General features: G+C 41.8%; 2 protein-coding genes across 8 annotated transcripts in view; one reads left to right on the top strand and one right to left on the bottom strand.

The window, feature by feature from the left end:
• Nucleotides 1-26,296, top strand: part of LOC142107491 (cell adhesion molecule CEACAM8-like) — a 368,458-nt gene that overhangs the window by 57,023 nt on the left and 285,139 nt on the right. The gene's annotated exons all lie outside the window — the stretch shown is intronic.
• Nucleotides 1-26,296, bottom strand: part of LOC142107480 (cell adhesion molecule CEACAM1-like) — a 205,806-nt gene that overhangs the window by 95,583 nt on the left and 83,927 nt on the right. For 6 of the 7 annotated variants that reach the window (XM_075190917.1, XM_075190921.1, XM_075190920.1 and 3 more), the window contains 2 exons: nt 13,597-13,965; nt 8,046-8,319 (listed from right to left, as the gene is read on the bottom strand). The exons of the other annotated variant lie outside the window; for it this stretch is intronic. In XM_075190917.1, coding sequence (XP_075047018.1) covers nt 8,046-8,319; nt 13,597-13,965 — 643 coding nt within the window. The remainder of the gene's footprint in view (nt 1-8,045; nt 8,320-13,596; nt 13,966-26,296) is intronic. 7 annotated transcript variants of the gene reach the window in all.

Raw genomic sequence — 26,296 nt, 5'->3', positions numbered from 1 at the left:
CCTAGGGCGGCCAGAACCCTTAATCAGGGCCTGGGTATTATGACCATTTCTCCAAATAAAAGATCATTATATTAAGGAGCGTGTATGATTATAGTCATGCAATGTATCAATATTCTCTCTTTAGTTCACTGTGTCCTGTGATCCGTATCCCAAGCCCTACAAGAGATACAAAGATTGTTTTATATTGTAGAAATTATACTCGCACACACATATTCACACATATCATTGTGGCCAACATATTAAGATTTTCAATAAATATTAACTTATAAAGTTCATAGAATAATAATAGACTGAGAATGTTGCATTAAATAAGAAGAAGATGTAGAGTATTGTACAGATGTACAACAGATTTCAGGCAGTGAAATAAAGTCTTTTGAGAGGATTTTGATGATTATAACACTGAATAAACATATAAGACCTTTTGTGTTATAAAAACTCACCATATAGGTAGACTCTTGGCTAGCGGGAGGACCCTAAAAAGTGTTTTTTAAAAAAAGAGGAGTGTTATTTGTAGAATACATATTTAATATAGATATATACAATGATTCTTTGTCAATATATATATACAATGTAAATTTTGTATGATTTCACACGATACCCACTATATATATATAATTTTTTCTGTAAGTTTTACAAAATATTGATTGTGTTGTATGTTTGATTAATTGCTTATATTGTTTGATTAGTTGACACTTGTTTAAAAGGACTGGGCCTGAGTCATTAAGACACCTATCTCTGTTTTTTGTGCGTATCGTACTCAATTCTCTTCTGCGCATGCCCAGAATGAAGACACTTGGCCGTCAACGAAAGAAATTTCACTGCATATGCCAACGCAAATGACAGTCCCCGCAGTCTACGATTTCGGGGAGTGAACGGGGCGGTGAAGGGGCGTGTGCCCGTACTCAATGCACAATGTAGGTGGTGCAAATGCAGCCACGTCGGAATGAAGCTCTGCGTGTGTGAACGTTTCTTGTTTTTCTACCGTATCACTTGCACCAGCTAAGGGTCTAGGCTACGTGTTGAGTCAGTATCGTGTGCATGCTATAACATGTGTCTGCAATCACAAGCAACTGTTAAAATGTATTTTTTGCACAGTAGACGTTAATGGTTTTTTTAATAACATTTCCATTTCTAATAATAAATAACTATATTATTGACAGGTAACATTAATTGATTATTTTTTTTTTTTTCTGTGCCTTTATTTGAGATGTCCCATTCCACGTAGGTATTATACATATCCTGCAGTGTCTGGTCTAGTACAGCAGAGTGAACCTACACCCATAGTCAACACCACATGTATCCTGAGATCAGTTCCTTGCCGACTCCTCGGGGCATATTTAATTGTCGGCGGAAACGCTGAAAATCTCGCGCTCTGCGCACTATTACCGTTATGACGGTGATAATGCGCGTAAAAAACGTTATTACGGTAGTTTTCTCGCTGGATTTCAGCTCGCAGCTCCCTGAGCCGCGACCTGAAATGGCATGGAAAAGCTGCTGATTTTCAGATCACCCAGATAGGGAATAAGAGCCTAAATGTAGAAGCTCAGTGGTGTGTCTATTTTTGAATTGCGTCCCACACGTCTGGTACTTGTTATGAGTCTGCCGTGACTCAATGTTTGTTAGCTGGCTGCGATCCGGCCATCCCTATGATGACCAGGACGTCACTTCCTGTTCTGTCCCGGCTGTCACCTAGGCAACCGCCGGGACGCTCTCTGGACAGCGCCACATCCCGGTATTAGGGAGCAGCCGGGCATGTGAGCAAATATAATTAATTTATTCTAATACTCCTGGAGCTGGTTGCTGCCTCCTGTGCCCCTGCTTTACTATTGGCCAGACTGGGCATTTAAGGCAGGGAGGGCTTAGCCTCCCTGCCGGTTATAGCGTTCCTGTGCTGCAGAACTTGCTGTCCAGCTCCCCTGCTCTAGTGTTTATCCTTCTATTCCTGATCTGATTGCCCGTTGTGACCTTTGGGTTTTCCTTGGGCCTCGTTAGCACTCTTGTGCCCCTTGACCTTTGTCTGTATCTTGGAATTCCATATTTGCTACCTGCCCTGACCTTTTTGGCCTGTTTTTCGGTATCCCTGCTCGCTACATTCCAACGACCTTAGTCCTGTCCATGATACCTGCCATTATTTCAGTTTTCTCTAGCTTGCGCTACGGTTTGTTTATGATAAACTTTTACTACTATAGAGCCTTTACTACTATAAGTCCTGGGGGCATCCGAGTACCTCCGAACAAACCAGTTCTACGGGAAAGGCGGCTGCTATAGGTGAAGATCTCTACCAGTTAGGTTCTAAAGCTTATCTAAACAGCCGTTAGCCATAACAGTACTATAAACAATTATTAGGAATGTATATGCACTGAAAATATATTAATCTATGCTCATATCAAAAATTGTTTTTAATTGTTTGCTATATTCTATTCACATTTGCCTTACTTTTATTTGCTCAGTGCTAAGACTTGTACAATCACTTTCATATTACATGTCTCTCCCATTACCTGTCTGCTCCTTTCTCACGGGAAGGACATATCTCATATACAGTAGAAAAGTTGCACTAACAATCAGCACAATTCCCAGGATTGTCCCACAGATTATTCCAGCTGTCACTCCAGCACTGAGCCCAGCAGGGGATTCACAGAAACCTGTAAATGGATGTGTAAGTTTCTATAATGTTGTCAAAGACCAAGTAGCAAATAAAAGTAAAGAACAAGATACAGATAAATACAATTAACATAAAGTCATGTCTATACTGCTCAAATACAGTTGCCCTATTTGCCTGTGTGGTAAATGACTATTGTTATATATCACATGATGTAAAGTGCAAGAAGAGTGACTATTATCACTGTCCCCAGAACAGAAATATCGATCCCCAAATTGTACTGGAGTCTGGTACAAAATACACACTAGATGATGATCAGCTGCATTAGCATGCTGCTTCTGATTGGCTGATTGCGTCTTGACCCCTCCTAATGTTAATACTTCATTCATAAGCTTGGCTACTATGTTATATAAAGTCCTGGTAGTTTGTTTGCATTACTTATTAAACATTTCCATTGGGACTGCATCAAGAAAAAAGATTCTTATTTGATTCTTAAGGAGGAAAAAAACAGATGTTTGCATTTAATGTGTAATTTTATTTTGCATTTGTGTCTGTATTTAATTATATTTTACATGGTAAATGTGCCTTTCTCATTTATTAGTAACAGATGGCATTCTCTTCATTTATGTAGTCCCAGTGTTGCTTTGCGAGTGTGCATGCACTGATAGGCTCCTAAAGACTACACCTCCCAGAAGCCCACAGGAGCAGGAAAGGAGGAATTTGGGGGGTGGAGCATCAGAAGAAAGTGAGAGAAAACAAGGGCAAGAAGCCAGCAGCAGGAGTGACAGGAAGAGGAGAGGAGGCTGCATGTGGGAGAGCAGCACAGAGTGACACCCAGAGAGGTGGAGACATCAGTGTGAAGATTGGAGGAAGGGCTGAGTGCGGTGGATCTGACAGTAGGAGAAACAGACAGTGGGGAGAGGAAAACCCCAGAGGAGGTCACCGACCTGCTGGCGAGCAAAGCATCAGTGTTTTCAATTGCTTATTCACTGAGCAAGAGCCGGTATTGACAGGGAAGAATATTTAAACATGAGCTCATGCAAACTGTCATAGTGTTGTGTTGAAATATTGTAATATTAGTGCAGAGTTACATGCGGAGTTAAGAAAAGAGAATTTCTGTAGAATTACATAGCCCAGCACATCAAAGTATGTATGGAGAGAAAGACTATCTACAAACAACAGCGTGACATTTGGACATTCAAAGTCAAATACAACACAGATGGAAAAATCGAACGACATTGTGAGGAAACAATTTTGATGACACCTTAACCAGCCCATCCTCGTTTCTCACAAAATGTGGAGTATAACAACATGCAATTTTTATAGCCCTGTTTTTGTTCCCCAGCTCACCAGAGTACAACCACAGTGTTTAATTACATGTGGATAATTGGACATTGTAGCTCATTGTTAATAAGTATATTGTTTATTGTATATTATTGATATTGCAGTGAAGCTGTTATTCATTGTTCTTAAAGTGAAGACAGGTGGGTTATTGGTAAGGATCAGGTTCCTGGATAGAGGTCAGGGGGCTGTAGCTACATTATTTCTCCCCACTCCTTTCTGTGCAGGAAGCATGGAACAGCTTGGGACCCTGTAACATCACAAAGTAGTGTAAAGGGTTAATTTCAGGAGAGGCTAAGTGCTATCCTATCTCTGGAGGTGGGGAAGGCCAATAAGTAACCATTGTCCTCCACAGGACTAGTGCAGACATTTGTCTGGAACTCAGCAGGGGAGCTACTGTGGAATTGTAGCTCATCTCCACTTCCCCCTCAAACCCCATAGTCCAGGACCCACCAATGTTTAAGAGGGAGAGAGCCAGGTATTTATCTGGGGTGGGGAAAGCACTGTTGAAATTTGAGCCTGGTTATAAGAAGTCATTCGAGGGGAGATTGATTCTGGGGATTTTGCTGGAAGGTGCAGTGTAGCTGGTGTTGATTTTTCGATCTCTACCAATGGACTACATCTGCAGCTGAGAGAAATTCATGGGTTTTGGATTCTGCAAATCAGGACAAATCCTTAAGCTAGTGGGGTAAGGGATAGATGATGTGTTAGACCTGCCTGCCATTTATTTACTGTGTCTATATAATATTCTAGGTGATCTTTTAGGTCCAACCAAATTCCAGCAGCTGCGCTCACATGACCTGTGCAGCCAAAAGACACTGGGAATATCATATTTAATCCAGCTCCTGTGTCAAGTTCATTGCCAAAACAACTTTCTTTCTTCTCCTGAGTCAAGTTCATTGCCAAAACAACTTTCTTTCTTCTCCCGAGTCAAGTTCATTGCCAAAACAACTTTCTTTCTTCTCCTGAGGATATTTCCCAGTGTCCAGGCTTCAGTTGTTTCCAGCGCTGTTCCTAACATACTCTACATTTCCAAAGTACCTGTTATCCAGGAAGTATTCAGCTCATACCAACTGCCTGCTTCCCAACTCCTGAAGACATTACCAGCTTCTCCAAGGATGATCCCCATTCCATACTACCAAACACCTTTGGATTTTCTACAGCACTTCTAGTAGACTGGTGCTCTGGCGTTATCATCAGTCTTACTGTCATAGATCTCAAACAGAAGTACAGCTAGGAGTCACGAATTCGGTGAAAACACTCTGTGTTTATTTGCAGAGAGGTAATAACAACAGGTAACAAGGAGCAGTGATAAATACCAGGTTCCAGCTGATGCAGCAAGTAGCATGAATGTCCAGAAACCATCAGGATTAGGACAACAGGAAAGGACATCACAGGATGGGACAACAATAACCAGCAATGACTGCTGGGAGGAACAGGTATATATAAGGGGAATGAGACACACCCAGGTGCATGAGATAATTAGTGAACACACAGGTTAACTCCTTAAGCACAAGAATAATGCACAATAGCAGCACCTCTGGTGAAAAGAGGTACTGCTGAAACACAAAATAGAAATACAAATAATAGAGTCCAAAAGTCCAGGAGGCAGGTTGTTACACTTACCATGGAGCCCATCTACTAGTACACTAATGTTTGTGGGTAATAGGTTACCCTGTACTGGGAGTCTTGTAGCTGGGGCTGGCACTCGGTCTCAGAGGGCTCATTTCCAGTTCTGCAAATCTGGGTGTGGGTTCCAGGTCTGTGCGCCTTTAACCAGCTTGCAGTCCAGAGTTCTCAACTCTTGGTCTCAGTTCTGAGTTCTTGTTTCCAGTTTTAGCTTAATTCTGTTCTGAGTTTCCGTGGGTTGCATCCTTCTGAGTTCCCAGTAGAGGGTTCTGACTCCGTGTGCCTTGGTTCAGGTTCCAGGGTTGAGCTCTCTATGAACGGTTCCAGATTCCTACAGCTGTGGATTCCAGGTCCGTATTTCGACACAGACCCAGGTCCTAGGATTCCATTCTATCTGCTAGTGTTACTCTGGTTTCTGGCAGTCTATGGAGTATAGGTTGCCGTTCCCTAGATAAGCACAGGTTTTATAAGGCCACCAGTTTCAGCTATACTCCTGCCTCAGCTAGAACCAAGCTGTCTGATACGGATGAGCAAAAGCAGATGACCGTGATACAGGCTAAAGCATAAGCACTAGTTATATATTTTAGTGGGAGCCATGTCAGTTCAATTTATTATATTTTTAACACTAAAGATATGTTTTCCGGTGCTGTCATCGTAATGAAAGTGTAGCTTTAAACGAGCCTTTAGGTACCCGCAACAGATACAGTGGATACAAAAAATCTACACCCTTATTTAATAAAAAACCTACAATACACCGGTAGCCTAAGTATGCACACCCTGCTATAATGGGTTTGTAGCCGTGTTCAGTTATCCAATCACATTCAAAATCATGCTCAAAGGTAGTTAGCATACACCTCCCAGCAATGAAAGTGATTGTGATTAACCCCAAATAAAGATCAGCTCTTCTTGTAGGATTTCACTGTAGTTTTCTTTGTTGCATCCTATCGGGATAGCCAGGTTCCGCAAGGAGCTTTCAAAAAGATTTACAGGATACTATTTTGAAAGGTACCAATCAGGAGAGGGGTATATTATCAATAGGTAGAGTAAATTTGGCACAGCAGAGACATTGTCAACATCAGGAAATCCCACCCTGATGACCGGACAGGGAGGCTACCAGACGCCTACAGCAACACTAAAGTACCCACAGGAACTCCTGGCAGGTAGAACCTCCTCTCATGCCCAGAAATGCCCATCAGACCTACTCCATATGTCTCTCACACCTCCAGCACTTAAAGCAGAGCATTCTGTACTTCCTCCTCTAGTATACTGTGTAACATCCCTGCATTGTGCAGAGGAAGTCACGTAACATGGAAGTCGGTTGCTCCCATTCAGTCCTATTCTCTGCTTTATCAAAAGAGAATAAGTCAGATTGGCAGCAGCTGACTGGTGACGACTCTCAGGGCTGCGGGCCACCTGTTGCCCACCACAGGTCTATAGATATTTAAAAGGTAACAGGTATAGATTATGTAGATTATTATTTATGCAAACCATTAGTAAATCACAGTTTCAATCTGCACTTTATGAAAAAATCAGGTTTGATGAGTCTTACTAAATGTCTGCTCTGTTGTGCCAAGAATACCTGGTCCTAGGTTGGAAAAGGTCTTTAATTCTGGGCAGCACGGTGGCTTAGTGGTTAGTATATGTACCAAAAAGAAATAAAAATGAAGGGTACACTGAGCCTTAGGGCACTACTATTGTACACCGAGTCATAGGGCACTACTGATAGTAGAGGAGAAAAATGGTGCCATATATAATAATTAGTTATTACATACAACTCAGTGGAGGTGGTGGTAGATTAGGACTCAGGGCTGTGGTGGGATTAATCTGATTGCCATGCATGAGTGCTGCACATCTCTGCCCCAACTCAATCTCTGGGGCATCCCCCCTTCCTGACGCCCGTAATAAAGCACCACTCTTTCCTCTATGTTTGCATTAATACATAGATCTGTAAGATGTAACGTCCATTGGTCAGGGAAACTGAAAACTGCCATCAAAAATTCTGTGTAAAACTGCACTATATATAAAAAGTAAATACATAACGATATTCTGGGGAGCAGATTCAATTTGGCGCGAAGTGACACGATGTGTCTGCGGACACAGATCACGTCAGAGTTTTTACTGAAACTTCTGCTGATTTTTCCTTGCGTACCATAGAGCTGTGCAGAAAAATGAGCTGAGATTTTTTCCTAGCCAGCAATAGGCCTGGAGGTGATGCTCAGCGGCACCTTGCGCTGAATGGGATCTACCGCTGAAATTTATTTCAAATGTAAACCTGGTTCTACAATGTATTGTTATGTAGGAAATGAATTAGGGCCAGCTGCAGTTTTTGCTGTCATAGCACATCCATTATTACTTAAGGTGACATTTTATTACTTACAATTAGACCATAATTAGCACACATTAGGCTATCCTTAAAAAAAGATTATATAAGGAACACTATGCAGTTAGTTTACTCACACACAACCAGTAACCTCACAAGTACTCACACACAGTTACTCTGTAGGGATCACTGATGCTCTTACTGATCGGGTTCTCAGCCTCACATCGGTATTCTCCCGAGTCTGCACGTGTAACATTGGGGAAAGTGACAGTCCTGTGATCTGCTGATAAGATGGGTCCAGAGGGGAGACTGACACGGTCCTTGGTCCAGTGTATCTTCTCCGCATTAGAGGAGTCACATGTCAAGGTGAATGGGTCATTTTCTATGGGAAGGGAGGTAGACGCTATGACCTTAGGATAACTGATCAGGTCTGTGGATGGAGGAACATAGGAACAGTTAAGAGATCACACACAGACTTTATCAATCCAGTAATACAGAAATAAATGAATGGGGTAAATCATAATTACATGATTCAGTGTTTCTTATCTCCAGTCAGGGCCGGATTAAGGGAATGGAAGCCCCTGGGCTAAGGGGGCCTCCTTTCCCCCGTGAGGGCCCCCCCCATGATCCGAGTTGCCCCGCCCCCAAGGCACTTACCTCCTTCTCCTTCTGGCATTGCAGTCCTTCTCCGGTGCGCTGTACGCTCTTTACTGAGGAGATCTCATGAGAGTGAGACTCACAAGATCTCCTCAGTAAGGAGACTACAGCGCGTCGGGGAAGGACCGCAGTGAAAGTGCTCAGCAGCATTGATCGCGCCAGTGGCGCCCCCGCCCCTGATCGATCAGTACTGCTGCTGAGCACTTTCAAGGGCCCCCTGGATGCCCGAAGGCCCCTGGGCTGTAGCCCAGTTAGCCCTATAGTTAATCCGGCCCTGTCTCCAGTCCTCACGCACCCCCAACATCTCATGTTTCAAGGATCTCTGTCTGTGTAAGCAGGAGGGATATTTACTGACCTAGCCAAGTAGACTAAATCACACGTGCATGATTAAATAAATCCTGAAAACATGAGCTGTTGATGGTGCGTCAGGACTGGAGTTAAGAGACACTGATATGAATGAGGATATTCCCACCATGTTTGGACAGGTCATTAAATTTACTAGAGGATCCATCACTGAGACACAATCCTAAGCGAGTCCCACCAGCATGTTTGCCAACAGCAAAATATTGTAAAATTGACAATTTCTTGCTGATGTCCCTAATCCAGGTGTAGCCCTATCACGTGTGCAGGATGTTCAGCCTGGTGGGATGGAGGGATCCATAATGATTTCTCGCTCCAATCACCAAATGATGAATTAGATACGAATTGCTGATGAAGGAGGGGGGTGGGAGTTGGTGATAGCGTAACTCCCCTGGTTAGTACATATAATTATTATTATTATTATTATTACCATTTATTTATATAGCACCACTAATTCCGCAGCGCTGTACAGAGAACTCACTCACATCAGTCCCTGCCCCATTGGGGCTAACAGTCTAAATTCTCTAACATACACACAGTATGTTTTTGGAGTGTGGGAGGAAACCGGAGCACCTGGAGGAAACCCACGCAAACATGGGGAGAACATACCAACTCCACACAGATAAGGCCATGGTTGGGAATTGAACTCATGACCTCAGTGCTGTAAGGCAGAAGTGCTAACCACTTAGCCACCGTGCTGCCCATACATACTGTGACTGAGTGACGCTATCACCATCATCACTGGCAGATGACAAGGAAGGGAAGCATATTATTTATATATATATTAATATATATTCTGCTTTCCTATTTATTGTTCTACATCCAACTGCACTAGTAAGTTGTCATATTATGACTTGCTTCATGTGAAAAGGATCCCATTGGTTCAATTTCTGATTTACTCTATTTGTAATTTCAATATTTACAAATATTTAAAACATGATCTTATGAATTTTTGTTTGAGAGAAATATAAGATCAAACCTGTTATATATATATATATATATATATGTTATACAGTGAGCAATTAAACTGAATCTGAGCTTTGGAAAAAGAAGCCTTAAACAAAAGTACTCAACTATTTGCAAGATTTATAAGTACACTGGCACCTCAAGCCTCATCTTCAGAGGAACCTGTGTAAATTGGTTCTGCTAGGCTGTCTTCTGAATAGAGGCGTTCTTGCCAGAATTCGCGCCTTTGTTTATGCGGCAGAGAAAATGGTTATCTTTCGAGCTTGCATCAAGAAGTCAGGAACTGTGACCAGATACCTTCTCCTAATACTGCACCCTTTAGAGTTTTAGGGGTCTATTTATGAATAAGAGAACAGACCAGGTGGTGATAAGTATCATGTGTTTTCTCTCCTGGCTTTCTTTACTCTTTTGCAGCCTGATCATCTGTTAAATAGAGCAATAACATACATCTACCTGTATATTGAGTACACTGTTTATTGCTTGTGCTGTGTTGGTTTATCGTTGAAATATATAAAGATTAACATGATAGCACCTGTTCCTGCCTTTGTGTTAGAAGTATTATGAATTAAGCACAGTTTTGTGCCTGGGACTATTCGCAACTGTACGGTAAAGTTGGCTCTGTTGTTCCTCACCTTACCAAACACCAGTCCATTTTACCACTAATCACCACACCACAAGATAATATATGCTACATTTATAGCAGTGTTTCCCAAACCCAGTCCTCAGGGATCCCTAACAGGGCATGTTTTCCATATCTCCTTGCTGGAGCACAGGTGTGGTCATTACTGACTGATACATTTTGAAAGATCCCCAGGTGGTATAATTATTTCACTTGTGACCTGGAAAACCTGCACTGTTAGGGGTCCCTGAGGCCTGGGTTTTGTGAAACATTGACCTATAGGCACATTTAAATAATTGGAATTCCTCTATTCCGACCTTTTTTTCTAAATTTTGTAATTTCCTTATGGTGGATAAAGGAATCCAACATGACCAAGAGGAAGCACAGCTCTCTCTCCACCACAAATAATTGTACACATAAGTCAAGCATGATTAAGCATTGAGATGAGTCTCATTTTGAGTTACACAGATCTCAAAGTACTTTAGCTACAATATGTGCCTTTTGGCCTCAGGGCCGGGGCTAGGGTCCGTGGCGCCCTAGGCACATTTTCAAAATCGGCGCCCCCACCCTGCACACTTACAAAATAGTGTGTAAGTGTGCAGGGAGGGGGCATCTTTTCTTACCTGCTTCTAACTTGCCTCCTCTCTGCTCTGTCTGCTCCCCTCCACTCACTGACACTGTCTGGCCGTGATGATGATGTCACGGCCGACAGTCAGTCAGTGAGTGGAGGGGAGGAGACGGAGCAGAGAGGCGGCGGCGGCGGCGGTGAGCAATAGTCCCTCCCCCCTCCGTGTGGATGTTCCTGAAGCTATGCGGCGGCCGTGAAAGGTATGGTCAGTGGTCACCGCACAGTTTTAAAGAAATTTTTAATCTGTGGCGCCCTCCAGGCACCCGGCTCTGTTTGGCCTACATAAACCGGGTGCAGGTTGATGAAGACGATTGCTGCATCTTTTCTCCGGATCTATATGTTAGATTTAAATTTGCATCTTAATAAGTGTGCCACTCAAAATGTGAATGTGGAAATACAAGTGTGCAGATTTTTTCTTTTGCTCATAAGCAAACAAGGCATCTTTACGTTCAACAGTCAATCAGGTCGTAAAGCTGGGTACAATTTTTCAACCAATTATCAGGCTAATCACATGATAAACAACTGTTAGGTCAAATATCGCATTAGTGTGTACGCTCTCAAGATAATGTTTTGTCGTACCAATGCAGATTGTATCGTTTGATTTGATTTTATCAACTGACTACAAATCTCTATCAACGACAGAACAAAGTTGTGTAAATTCTGAAATGTGTACGCACTCACTACCAGCAGTGTAGGCAGATCTCTATGTAGTGTGCCATCTTTTCAGCAGATGGTTATGACCGATGAAGATCACAGATCTGAAGGTAAATCATATAGGTGTGTACACATGAATCTGCATGCTCATCGGAACTTTCAGTCGTTGGTAAAATCGTTACAGATATTGTTTCAGGAGAAATTTTCTGTAGCGTGTACCCAGCTTTAGGGGCATATTTCAGACACATCGCAAGGATTGAACTAACTTTCATATTTATCAAGAAACTTCAACAGGAACAGCAGTCACGTTGAACTTCTGTCCCTGTGAAGTTTATCACCTACCTTTTCTTAGTCTCTTCGGTGCGAAGAGAAGGGTCTTCACGGCATCTTTCTTAAATTCCTAGTGCGCATGCACCGACCAATAGTATCGGCCATGTGCGCAGAGAGACCTGTCCCACTGCCAGTGTATCATGTGACAGGGAGGGATCACATAATCCCTCCACACATGCGCTGTGCAGCTCTGTTCTACACAGCAGAGCTTTCTTTAGTAAAAGTTTTCAATTATGTTAATGTACGCCCGCTTCATGGGAAAAAGTAAAAAAAAAATTATGTTAAATAGCGTTACTGAGCACTCCCCATATACTGTTACGAGGATCAGTTGCGGATCCAGGGGGGGGAGGGGCGATCGGGGCTATAGCCCCTCCTAGCAGGGACTTGCTGCCGGCGGCTGCACACTATGTGCAGGTCCGTTCAAACACAATCACAGCGGCCGGACAGCACACTGTCCCTGCCTGTCTCTGCCGAACGGAACTGCACATAGTGTGCAGCCGCAGGCAACCTTAACAATCAAAAAGGGGGCGTGGAATAAATCGTCCCCCCTAAATCGCCCAACATTCCCCCCCGTACAATACATTTCTAGATTCGCCCCTGGTGGGGACTGCTCAGTCTGGCCGGGTGTTTTTTAAAGGTTTAGCTTCTCAAAATTGTTATACAGTTACATATGTATTGCAATTTTTAAGGGACTAGGTTACTCAGTGAGGATAAGACAGTAGTAGCTTGTTATTTATTGTAATTCTTCAGGGGTAAAGTTAGTGTGTGGGTATGATATATATAGATTAAATATTTATTATATTTATTGCAATTCTTAAAGGGGTAATGTGATAAAGACTGTACACAATGGACCTGATTTAGAGTAGGACGTAAGTTAGTTTGCTCCATGTGAAAATGTGACTCGCGTACAATTAGTCACACTGCGCCTTCATACAACTTGCACCCATATTTTGAGCTGAGCGTATTGAGACGCCACTTAGTAATGTCACTTAGAAACGCATCTTTGCACATCCTATAGGTCTGGTGCAAATGTACGAGTTGATGATAAAGACGGACAAATTTTTAGGCCTGATATTATTTATTTGTGTTTCAAAATGCAGAGTGAGTATATGATTTTAACTAATATATAATCACTCCTTTTAGTGTGTGTTTCCTCTTTGGTATATTGGGATGGGTGCTCCATCAACCTACTGGGTGTAGTTCTGATTTATTCATATATACCGCACTCTTATTCAGTTCATCATCATAATCACTGTGACCTGTTTAACGCACATCATTGCTCCTCATTGGTGGCTACACCCTATGTATCCCAGCTTGGTAACAGGGGCTGATGGGAGATGGACAGAACCAGGTCATTACCCAATGAGCAGATACTGGGACAATGAGTTAAACCTCAGAGCTGTAACTATCACTGTATTCACTAACACACAGAGTAGAAGGAACAAAAGTATCCATCACATGTCTGCCAGGGACAGAGGTAACATATTACTCACCATAGACTGTCAGGGTCACAGAGGCTTCAAATGCTGATCTCTCTGTCTGTACATTCACTATGTAATTACCACTATCTGTGGGATGAAGATCTGAGATCAGTAATGAGCCATTAGGGAAAGGTCTGGCCCGAGAGAAGTATAGAGATCCATTAATTTGCGAGGCAGGATCACCAGGAACATATGTGAGGATTTGGTGCTCAGCATTTGTGTTTGGTCCTTTGTACCAACGGAAAGTTAGAATTCTCCCAGTAATCCCAGTAACACTCAGAGTGACAGATCCCCCGATCACATGTTCCCCGAGCACTGGATACTGAGGGATCAGCTGAATATTCATCACCCCACTGGTCAGATCCATCCACAGACTGAGAACTGAAAGAGAAAAATCCACACATCAAACTCCTGCCAATTTCAAGTTGTAAATGAGAATTATAGTTTTATGACAAAAACAGTTATAGCCCCTGAGGGGTTCTGTCAGCCAGAGAGCTCATATAATGGGGATTAATGATGAATATTTAAGTAGCGGTTATAATGGTGAAAGGGTGTGTGTAACAAGGCACAAGTATATAGAATAAGCTTGTGTATATTCTATATATGTAATGTTTTGTAGACAGTGCTATTAGCCTGAAAAACAGAGGAAATTTGTTGCAAGAAGCTGTCAGAGTCAAAACCCGATCTGCAGCTTGAGACTGCAATATGGCCAGGGCTGGCAAGAGGAGTTTGGGACCTAATATAGCAACATTTTGGGCACCCCCTCCATAGGTGAGTAGGAAGAAGGATGTGTTCCCCCATGAAGCGGCAGACGCCTGAGGGTGGCGTGGCCACAAAATGTTGGGAAAGTGGTTAACATAGGTGTGGCTGAATGACATATTATGTATTATAACGGTGTTATTCTCACCTACCTGTTATTGTAGCTTTCACAACCTGGTACTGGGTTCTTGTCTGGATCCTGGAATGTTGGGACCTGTTGGAAAATGTAAATATGGAAAACCGAGCACACATTACCTAATGTATGTATTACATCAAGCAGTATGTAATACATACATTATAGTAAAATATTACATTTAGCACGCCCTCCCCAGCCACATTTAAGCCATGCCATACCACCCCACAGCCACATCACGCTACCCCACAACCACATCACGTTGTATATAATACATACATTATAATGAAACATTATATTTATACCGCCACCTCCAGCCACATCGCACATCATGCCACCACCAGCCACATCACACATCATGCCCTCCCCAGCCACATCACGCCACCCACCAACCACATCATTCCACCCTTAAGTCACATCACATCTTATGTAATACATACATTATAATAAAACATTACATTTATCATGCACCCCCCAGCGACATCACGCCACACTCCAGCCACATGACTTCATCAGGAACGCATTCCCCTATGAAGTCCCATTGAGAGGGATGAAACGCGTTGGTTACAGCTACATCTACTATCCACATCATTCTACTTTTACCTAGACTACAACCTGCAGCACTTTGACTATTTACACCGACTTCCCCTATACGAAAAACCAATATACCCGGCATCTGAGGCAGAGGAGGGCACTGGCGCCTGTGCGTTCCACCAAGAACTGGAAGTTCGGCATTCGGAATGCAAGCTGTGCTCCATCACCGAAGCAGGAAGGCACTCGGCCAACGCTACAATTTAGGACACCGCTGACCACCACTGAAACAGAGGATAAGTATAAAACCACCAAACGGCTCTCCTAAGCACAATTTAAGAGCTTAATTCCAAGGACCTATAACACACACCCACAAAATTAAACCACCCGTCTCCCATCCAGTCAACCACCACATCCAACCCACACTAACCCAAACACACCCACTTAAATACGACACTCATAACCTTATAAGCCAACCAGTCAGAGCCTAAGAGCCAAAAAATATCCATAGAGACGACAAAGAGCCAACTTTACCTTTTATATATGTGTGCATATACATATACACAGTATAAACATGCGCATACAGAACGTACACACGTACATTGAAAATAAAGCATCATTTACTAATATCTTGCTTAGTGAAAAAGAAGATATCCAACATTGCCAAAATGTTCAGAATAATGATCAACTCAGCTCTTACCTTGCTGCTGTGTCCAGCGGAGGAGAGTTCACATCAATTTATTTTTGCCACATTGCCACCTTAGTTTTTCTATTTATTAAATACTCTATCTTTGTTTACGCATTTGATTGCTATGCCACAGTCAACATTCAAAATGTCTACACCAAAATGTTGACAGTCATAAGGTCGACATGTAAAATGTCAACAGTCATAATATCTAAACATTCAAAATATCGACATGTAAAATGTTGACAGAAATAAACAGATGTACACAATAAAAATGGCAATACATGTAAAAAACAAAACAGTGTGAGCCCCCCACCCCTCCCCCACACACACACCAACCAGCTTAACCAACCCTAGTGCTGCCTGCCAAGGTTGGTACTAGCAAAATCAGGGTGGACAAAAATAGTGGTGTTCCCCCGATTTTACTATTATCAGCACTAAGCTTAGCCAGCCTGGGCTGATGCCATAATAGCAGGGGTCCCCCTGCCATAATGACAAACCAGCACCAGGCCGGTTAGCACAGGGCTGGATTCCCTAGAGAGATCGGGTCCACAAAAAAAAGCAGACCCCCACCTAGGTTTAACCAGCCTCGTGCTTATAGCAATAGGGCTCTCCCCACACCCCTGGAGCGGTGGGTGTGGACTAATATTGATTGTTTAAATGTAAAAATCCATTTTGTCTTTGGTGCACTACAAGTCTCAGCATGCCTAGGCTGCCATTAAGTGGTAGGGCATGGTAGCGCTTGTAGTACTAGAAACACCAGCATACTCATGGCTGCCAGGGTATACTTGCACCTGCGGAACCACAAGTGGCAGCATGCCCTGACATCCAGGGGCTAATGGGACATGTAGTGCATCAATATTACCTAACACCCACCGCTCCAGTTCTTATGGCGGTTCAGTCATATATTCAGTCATATATTATATATATATATATATATATATATATATATATATTATAACATGGGTCCCGGTCCTCCAGGGGAAGCCCTGAAAAAAAATATTTTCCCCTGCACCTAGAAATCCATATATGCTCGGATTACGTACTCTGCCAGTACCACATTAAATGATGCACTGTACAGTCTTTGCCCTGTTCCTGTCTAGAACCTGCCTGTACATCCCCCGCAGCTTAAGCACTGTCATTGCTGATTGTAGTAGATTCACGTGTGTGCTCTGGCCCTGATTGGCTCTATATAAGTCATGTGATCCCTGGAGAGACTTATGCTATTAGCTACTCAGCCCCTGCACAGAGCGAAACGTTGAACAGGGAGACGAGAGGCACAGTATGACCTGAAGTAGGATAGTAGCTGACACAGAGGTGACATACTCCCTTCATTGCAGCCTGAAATTATAGTACAATGTATAATTACACAGAAATTATAAATCATGTTTAGTTTTATTTCCCCCCTCTTTTTTTTGTTTTACAAAAATAACAATTCATTATAATAGTTTACAATCAATGTTGTCATTATCAATATTTTTAGATTGGTTCCAACTGTTGCTGGTGTAAACATCAAACAATGGTCATTGCCATATTTCAACAAACATAGTACACGTTGCAGGTTTATTGTGGCAATTTATTTTTTTTGCAAAATCAAGAAATTGGAAATCCTGCTTTTGCCCCTGTAAGTAGCAGCATGTACTGACAGCCCATAATTACTCTCGCATGCTAGCACTTCTAGAACTACAAGTGCCATCATGCACCTGAGAACAAGCACATACTTGCACTTCTAGTGCCACAACAGGTTATACTACAAGTGTTGCCCCCATCACCAATTAAAAACTATTGTCCCAATCCATAATAAATAAAGAATGATCCCCTGGTCTATAATGGATAAATAATGATGTCGCCAGTCCATATGAAATCTATAATTATGTCCCTGATTCGTAAGAAATATATAATGTGGTATCTGATCCACAAGAAAAGTAGAAGTGTCTGCAACACTGTAGGAAACTTACCTATTATTATACAGACCCTCATTGTAGTTGCTGCTTAGTGTCTCTACTGTTGATCATCTGTAGAATGAGGGAATTGTGTGTAATTATTTATCCATGTAGCAATAAGTTCTTGTGTCACAACTCCTCCAACCACTGTATTTGCTGGTAACGGTTAAAGCACTGGGCTGCTAGACAACTAGTCATATTGGCAGAATACACATTTTGATGTATTCATGCTGGGATTTATTGTTTTGTTTCTTTAAAGTACATTTTATCATTTCCTAATTTGAATCATATGTATGTTCAATGTTTTGTATTTATTGATTTTTTTTTTTAAGTAAACATCCTACAGAGAGGAAACAGACTGTAAAAATGTTAAGCAATACTGTAACACAACATCTATCACCCAACTATGTGTAACAAAATACATTAGCAAACATGTAAATACTGGAATTCTAGATACATATGTACCCTAAAACAGCAGTCACACATTGGTTAAGACTAAATTGTAATTCTGTATCCACTGCTAAATACACCTGGATCCTCATATCATATCTCAGCCAGGACCCTACACACCTTTCTGGCAACAACACTCAATCCCCCATCCTTCATTATATACTACACAGAAACAAAATTGACACAAAAGTACACATAGCACCTACGTCATCCATTGCTACAATATTCCTTCGTTCATTGTTTGCATGCAAAAAACTTGCATATAAATACATTCATAATATAATGGTTAACTGGAACACTATTATACACAAAATTTAACTAACCAATGACAAAAATAAAATGTATCTATATTGCTTTCTAGTCTAAAGCTGGGTACACACTTCAGGTTTTTCATCCAATTATCGTGCCAATCACACGATAAACGACCGTTTGCTAAGATATCACATTAGTGTGCACGCTCCCACAATCATATATTATTTTACCAAAGCACATTGTATCGTTTCATTTGGTTTTATAAACTTCCTAAGAATCACGGTCAATGATGGAACAATTTTGGGCAAATCTTGCAGTGTGTACACACTCATGACCAGCAGTGTAGGCAGATCTATATAAAGTGTGGAGAGTCACAATCTTTTCAGCAGATGGTTATTAGAACTGAAGAGCACAGATCTGAAGGTAAATGGTGTACAGTGTGTACAGATAAATCTACAAGCACATCAGGGACTTTCACTCGTTGGTAAAATCGTTACAGAAATCACATCTGCAGTAATTTTCTGTAGTGTGTACCCAGCTATAGTCACACACACTGATTGCTCTGTATATTAATCCCCGCTGCCTATAGTGTTACACTAAAACACCCCCAGCATTAATCTACATACTCACACCACCTCCAGTCTCTTTCTCTCCACATTCAGTCACTAGAACTCTCTGACTCCTGGCTGCAATCTTACCGGCAATAACATTGGCACCAACTGACAGCCGTTACCATGCTCACTCAGTAACTGGCAGCTTCCCAGAACCACAGTGAGTGAATGTCAGAAGGAAACTGTCTGCTCACGTTGGATGCCAAGAATTGATGCGTAAACACATTTTTATAGTTATAAAAAGTTGCTGGGACATAGGGAGGGGACACATTTGTAATAAGGGAAGCTCTGGTTAGTGAACGGACAACAGGGGAAGCTAAGAGAGAAGCTTAATTAATGTAAGACAATGAAATAAGTGAAATGTGTCTGTTAGATGTCTATCTTCTGTGTCAGGAGGCGACATGTAATATCTGCTGGTTGCATAAGATTAGCGGAGAAGAGACATCAGGGATTACTGCATAGTACAAATATGGCTGCCAGTCCCAACATTACTAGTAGAGGGGGATTGGCCACAGACCTCAGTCTGAGTTGTCCCATTATACTAGCTGTCCCAACAACATCATGCTGCCATGGCATCGTTTTAAAAATTTTATTTTCGGTTTTATTTTATTTTTTAAATCAAATTTGGAATGGGTTTGTCAGAGACCTGGAACCCTGGTCTGGGATGCCCAGTGTCGAAGTCGTATAATTGGATGAACGAAAGTATATTGGTTAATATTGTTTTATTGTGCAATTGCATTCAGTATGCCACGCTACATGTGGCATACTGCGATCGCACGGTAAAATACGCATGCACACACTCGCATTACAACATTTAGTTATTTATATAATTCATATTCATATTGGTTCCGTTATACAGTGATTTATGAGCAGATAGTATTTAGTTTATTATTAGTTTATATATTATGATTATATGTACACTTCAGTGTTATTTAAGGTTCAGGTTATAGGAGATGTGTCATGTCTGATATAATTTTAATCCCCTATTCATCAGCAGCTGTCAGGTTCATTCGCCGAAGAGATCGCATATTGCATACTCTAGTTATTGATGTTAGGGAATAAATAGAGTGATACCAAACTGTAAAATGCTAATGGACTAGTTGTAACTGGTTTCTGGGCGGGAGAATCATCTGGAATGTTGACCCTCAGCCTTGGAGGGGGTTGTTTGAACTAGCCTATGACCTGTTTACCCTGGACCCACCTGAAGTCTGGACCTATAGAAGCAAGCCACGTCATCTACATTGTTCTCTCTGTAACACTGAATGTATATAATCATAGCTGCGCTCCCACTAGTTTCAGTCATTCTCTGACCACAGTATTCTAGAGTGAACTACTGTCCACTGGTACCCGTGGGAGCGCAGCAAAGAGCATGCGAACGCAGCGGTATGTATGTATCTTTTGGTATTGGCTGTACTGTACTGTATTATATTATAATCATGTATTGAACTGTTAAACTTTGCATCTGCTAAAATAAATTACTTTGTGCGTTGAAAACACAATGCAATCCCCTATGCAATGCTTATTTCAAAACAATAGAATTACTTTAATACCAGACATGGCATATGCAGACTAGCCCAGGTATTTTTATGCTTTGTGGTGGCTGGACCCTACCAAGGAAACAGTAACTTTACTGGTTATGGCCCTGGATCATTCTGATCCACTTCTCCCTTCCCCTCTGCATGTGCAGCCTTCCTGAATCTGCCACACCCCCCCTTCCTGCTCTCTGCAAGTCACATGGGTCGCGCACCTCCTGACATGTGAACCACCCCACATGTCAGGCAGCAAGGGAGGCAGATAGAAGAGTCTGCCACCTACAGCATGTAGCGCTGGATGGAAGAAAGGCTATTAATGTAATGTGGTTGGGCAACATAGAATATTCATTTAATGGTGCTGTGATGGTGGTGCTGTAGCCATTTAATGATAGGGGCTATTTAAAAGTGGGGCTTATTCATTTAAAGTAGTTATGAGCGGGCTCGGATTTCGCTAATCCGAGCCCACCCGAACAGTGCGGATCCGACGGGATCCGAGCACTGTTCGGGTACTTCCGGCCGGGAAAAAAATCCGAAACGGGGCTATGACATCCAAGTCTCGCGTCAGATCTCGTGAGACTCAGATGTCATAAATTCACCACTTGCGGCCGCCATCTTCATTCTGGCTGCGAAAACTGGTGAGGGAGGTTGTAGTTAGGGAGCTCCTGTCCTGCTTTTGTTTTCAGTGGTTTCTTTCCTTTGAGATCCTGTGCTGAGTCCAGTGGTACTGCCTGTGTCCTGTGCTCTGTTCTGCTAAGGGCATAGTTATTTCCAAATTATTAAAAAGTTATAAAAAAATAAAAAAAAATATATAAAAAACATACAAAAATAATTTAAAAAAATTATAAAAAAAGTCTCTAAAAATTTCTACTGCAATATATGAGTAGGTTCACTGTTCCTGCAGTCAAGAAATATTAGTACTGCAATATATAAAAATACGTTATATAGTTTATATAAACTACGTTCACTGTTGCTGCTGTACCAAAAAATAGGTACTGCTATTTCAAAGTCAAACTACGTTCACTGTCGCTGCTGTACCAAAAAATAGGTACTGCTATTTCAAAGTCAAACTACGTTCACTGTTCCTGCAGTGCAGAAATATTAGTATCAGATATTAAACTACGTTCACTGTTCCTGCAGTGCAGAAATATTAGTATCAGATATTAAACTACGTTCACTGTTCCTGCTACATCAAAAAACCATGAACATGCCCTGCCATCAACTAAAACAAGAGGTAGTGACGCGCTTGAACTCCACCCTCTATATGCTGCAGAGGATGGAGGAGCAGCAAAAGGCCATTCAAGCCTACACAGCCACCTACGATGGGCCACGTGTTTGTGCCGCCCACTTGTGTCGCTTAGCTTAGACATCCAGCTACCTCGGTGCAACCTTTTGGACTAAAAACAATATTGTGAGGTGTGAGGTGTTCAGAATAGACAGGAAATTAGTGGAAATGAATGTTATTGAGGTTAATAATAGTGTAGGAGTGAAAAAAAATAAAAATATGGATTTTAGCACTTTTTATACTTTTTTTAAAAAAAATCAGAACCCAAAACCCAAAATCAGAACCAAAACCTTTCGTGGGGTGTTTTGGCAAAACAAATCAGAACCCAAAACCTCAAGCTAATCAGAACCCAAAACACCAAAAGTGGCCGGTGCACACCCCTAATTTAAAGTGAGTTAATGTGACTATTAATTTAATGCTGAGGTGGTTAGGGAGGTATTGAAAGTGGAGCTAAATTAGGAGAAATAGGCCTAATTATTTAATGTGAATGCTATTAATTTAATGTCAGGGCTGGATGGAAGAAAAATAGGCCTGTTTATTAAATCATATAATAACAAAAATATAAGTTTCTAGTACAAAACTCACAATTGATACATAAATGCCTGTCTGATGTGCTGCATTTAAACAGGTGACTGTAACCTGTATCAGACATTAGTATAAATTAGAGATGTGTGCGGACTCCCTTGTTTTGGTGTGTCTTAGGATTTTGGTTCTAAACCGTTGTCGTGTTTTGGCTTCGTCGCTGGTTTTGCCCCAAATTCCTGAAACATTTTGGTTTCGGATCTGGATTTAATTAAAAATTGAGAACAACAGGTAAAATGGTGTGATTTTGAGCTGTTTTTTGCTCCTATCTTACTATTTATAACATTGACATGCATTTATAGTCTCTCTTCTAATGATCTATTCACAGTTGTCCAAGTTTCCATCAATTTTGACCCAAGTCTGTAGCAAGTTGGCAAGCTGAAATTAGTGACAAAGTAGCTGCATTATTACATGGCAGTTTAATCAAAGATATTGGGGCATACTTATTATTGAACAAATTTTGAACGCAATCCCTTTCAATCCTTGCAAGCCTGAGCTGGCGTCCATTACCGTGAACAAGTTCATATAACCGGTTACATTGCGGAATAGAACAGTCCCCATAGACATCTATGAGGACTGCTCTAAAGTTCGATGAGAAAAGCAAAGCAGCAGATCTCTATGACATCTGCTGCAATCCCCTCTTAATAAATGTGCACAACACTTCAATGTGCGTCTGTTTTCATGAAGAAAGAGAATCACAGACATTTAACAGATGATGATAGACCAAGGCCATAATATAAAATAGTGCAAGATTGAGTTGTCCTTGGGCCAACGCACCCACCTGTATGTTAGAATGGACATGCTCATAGCTTAACAACACCTTTGTGGCTGAAGAGCTTGATTTGCTTGGACCCCCACAAAAGAGAACATTTCGGTTATTGGTTGATGAACTGGAGAGAATAGATAGGGATATTAACAAATTACTAATGTACATTTGACTACCAGTGACCATCATCCTCTATGTTGTTGACAATGTCATCACCCTCATCATCATCATCCTCATCACTGATGTCATGATCATCATCACACAATATTAATTCATCCCCACTGGAATCTACACATACTGTTTGCAATTGGCGACAAGAATGGTATCCCTCATTCAATTTGCAGCTCATTTTAATTAGCACAAGTTTCGCTATATTTTTGGGATGTAGACTCCTCCGATGATCACTCACAATGTTCCCGGCAGTGATAAACACTCTTTCCAAGTACACACTGGCGAATGGGCAGCTGAAGTACATCATAGTTAGTTTGTACAAGGGTCTCCAAAATGCCTTTTTACCCACCCAGAATTTAAAGGGACTGTCTGAGATTTTAAGTTCTACATTTTCAGTAAAGTAATCCTTCATCATTCTACTAAGACAAGGTTTATCCGATTGAGACACAGTAGAGGTGTCAATATTTCTGAGCATTTCTTTTAATGCTGACTAGATGTCATAGCCTTTCACGTTGTTGTACCGCTGTGTTATGGACTCATCATCGATGTGGCTCTTAGAAAAGGGAAGTATTTTTCTGGCATGACCATTTTTAGGAGAAGATGAAGCACGAGACTTGTCCTGTGCAAATTGTTCCACAGCTTGGTCAGAAGGAGCTGTTTGCATGTGTGAAGATTTGTGTCACTTGAAAGGAAAGGAATTACATATGACTTCTTAAACCTAGGTTCAAGCATGGTTGCCAAAATGTAGTGATCCAATTTCAAGATGCTGCAAACCCTTGGGTCCTGGTAAAGTGAATAAAGACCTTGATCTAAAAGACACCGTACTATCACGAATCGGAATAATATTTATTGACTGCCTTGTATCTGCCAAAGGGTGGAACTCATTCGGGGGCGCGGAGTCTAACAGGTAGTAGGTTTTCGCCAGTGACCCCCACAAGAGGGTATGGATTTCGCTGCTCCTATCCCACAGGTCGCGGTTCCCTGAATGAATGTTGGCAGAGTAAATAGTGGAGCTTGAAACAGTGGGTTGGTAACGGCCAGTCAGAGAGACACTGGAAACAAGAGCTGGAGAGTCCGTTGGTTCAGTGATAATACAAATGAGAGCAATGCTGAAATAGAATAGCTGAGATGTAGATGGCACGTCAGGACACCTGCAGGAGGATACTGATACAGCGGTAGTTGAATGAGAGCAATAGTGGAGTAGAACTAGTTGATCCGTAGTTGGTAACTCAGAGCAACAGCAGATGAGTTACTGGTACATCGACGGTTCCAATAGAAGTAGTGATGATGAAGTAGAACGAGCTGATCCATAGTTGGTAACTCAGAGCAACAGCAGGTGAATCACTGGTACAGCGGTAGTTCAGACTTGAGATAGTAGTGTAGTGGAACTTAGCTGATCCGTAGATAGTAACTCAGAGCGTAGCAGGTGAATCACTGGTACAGCGGTAGTTCAGACTTGAGATCGTAGTGTAGTGGAACTTAGCTGATCCGTAGATGGTAACTCAGAGCACAGCAGGTGAATCACTGGTACAGCGGCAGTTCAGACTTGAGATAGTAGTGTAGTGGTACTTAGCTGATCCGTAGATGGTAACTCAGAGCGTAGCAGGAGAATCACTGACACAGCGGTAGTTCAAACAGAGGCAGTAATGGAATAGAACTTAGCTGATCCATAGATGGTGATTCAGGGCAACGGGTGAGTTACTGGTACAGCAAGCAGATCTACTAGCGGCAGCGGCAGAGAGGAGTTCAGCTGATCCAGGACGTTCTTACAAAGCCACAACAGGTGAGTCAGACCGAAGGAAGCCAGATCCTTACTGAGAGTGAGTAACTCGAAGATCAGGCATCAGACAGAGGGAAATGGGAGGTTTAAATAGTGCTCCAAAAGGCTAGAACCAATGGGAACAGGTAGGAGGTCATAACAGAGAGTAATAGGTAGCACATGCACAGAACAAGATACAGATGGTGGATGATGATCTGATAGTGAAGTTAGTACACCCTGATCACTGCTTACAGGAGGAAGGTAACAACACCGGTACCCGTCCGCGGAGTCGGCGTGTGACACATACTTAGGAGAATCACCAAGTTTCATCTGCTCCTTTAGTTTCTCCATCTGCTTTTCCAGTAGTTTGATTAGGGGTATGAAAGTCTATGAAGAGGTAATGTTAAGGACTCACCTCTTCCTGGAGTCATAGTGTCCTGATACCAACCCACAAATATCCATTAACGTTTGTGTATATAACAGGAGGGATTGTTTGATCTCCTTAGAATTTCAATTATTGATGGTTGGACTGGATTCAGTAGACTGCGCTATCACTGAATAATTTATTTTACCTTCTAAATATATTTGACAATTGATTTTTATTATTCCCCTGGACTGGAGAAATCCACTTATTACACACTTTAATAGGAGCACCAGAGGGAAGATCCAGACCACTGCAGTACAAACTGCTGTGTAGCCGAAATATCTACAGAAGTAATGGTGTTGATATGTAAAATTTATTTCAAATTTAACAATTTAAGAAATGTCTAAGATTTGTCTTCGCTTCCCATCAATCTTCATAATTCCATCTTTGTTGGTCACAATATTTGAACACATTCCAAAAATTCTGAGACAGATGTGTGCCATGAAGATAAAGGTTGTTAACCAGGATTGAGTTGTTGGCCGCAAATTGTTGCTGTGTGTGATCTGGGGATGTGACGGGCTAGTGGGACTATGGTGAGAGCAGTGTGTGACTGTCAGTGGAAGGTGACATGGAAGGTGTGTGATCTGGGGATGTGACGGGCTAGTGGGAGTATGGTGAGAGCAGTGTGTGACTGTCAGTGGAAGGTGACATGGAAGGTGTGTGAGTGTTCAGTAACAAGGGTTGAAGTCTTGCCGTGGTGTTACTGGTCACATGGAGGATACCTATGTGCTAATTCATTCTGTACGTGTGGTTGGAACATTTGTAAAAGACCATTTAGGAGCGTGTGTGATTATCAGTCATACAATGTATCAATGTTCTCTCTTTAGCTCAC

The sequence above is a fragment of the Mixophyes fleayi genome, chromosome 11, assembly GCF_038048845.1.
Source record: "Mixophyes fleayi isolate aMixFle1 chromosome 11, aMixFle1.hap1, whole genome shotgun sequence".
Taxonomy (NCBI): domain Eukaryota; kingdom Metazoa; phylum Chordata; class Amphibia; order Anura; family Limnodynastidae; genus Mixophyes; species Mixophyes fleayi.
The sequence above is the reverse complement of the archived record's forward strand: the minus strand, read 5'-3'. Positions and strand labels throughout refer to the sequence as shown.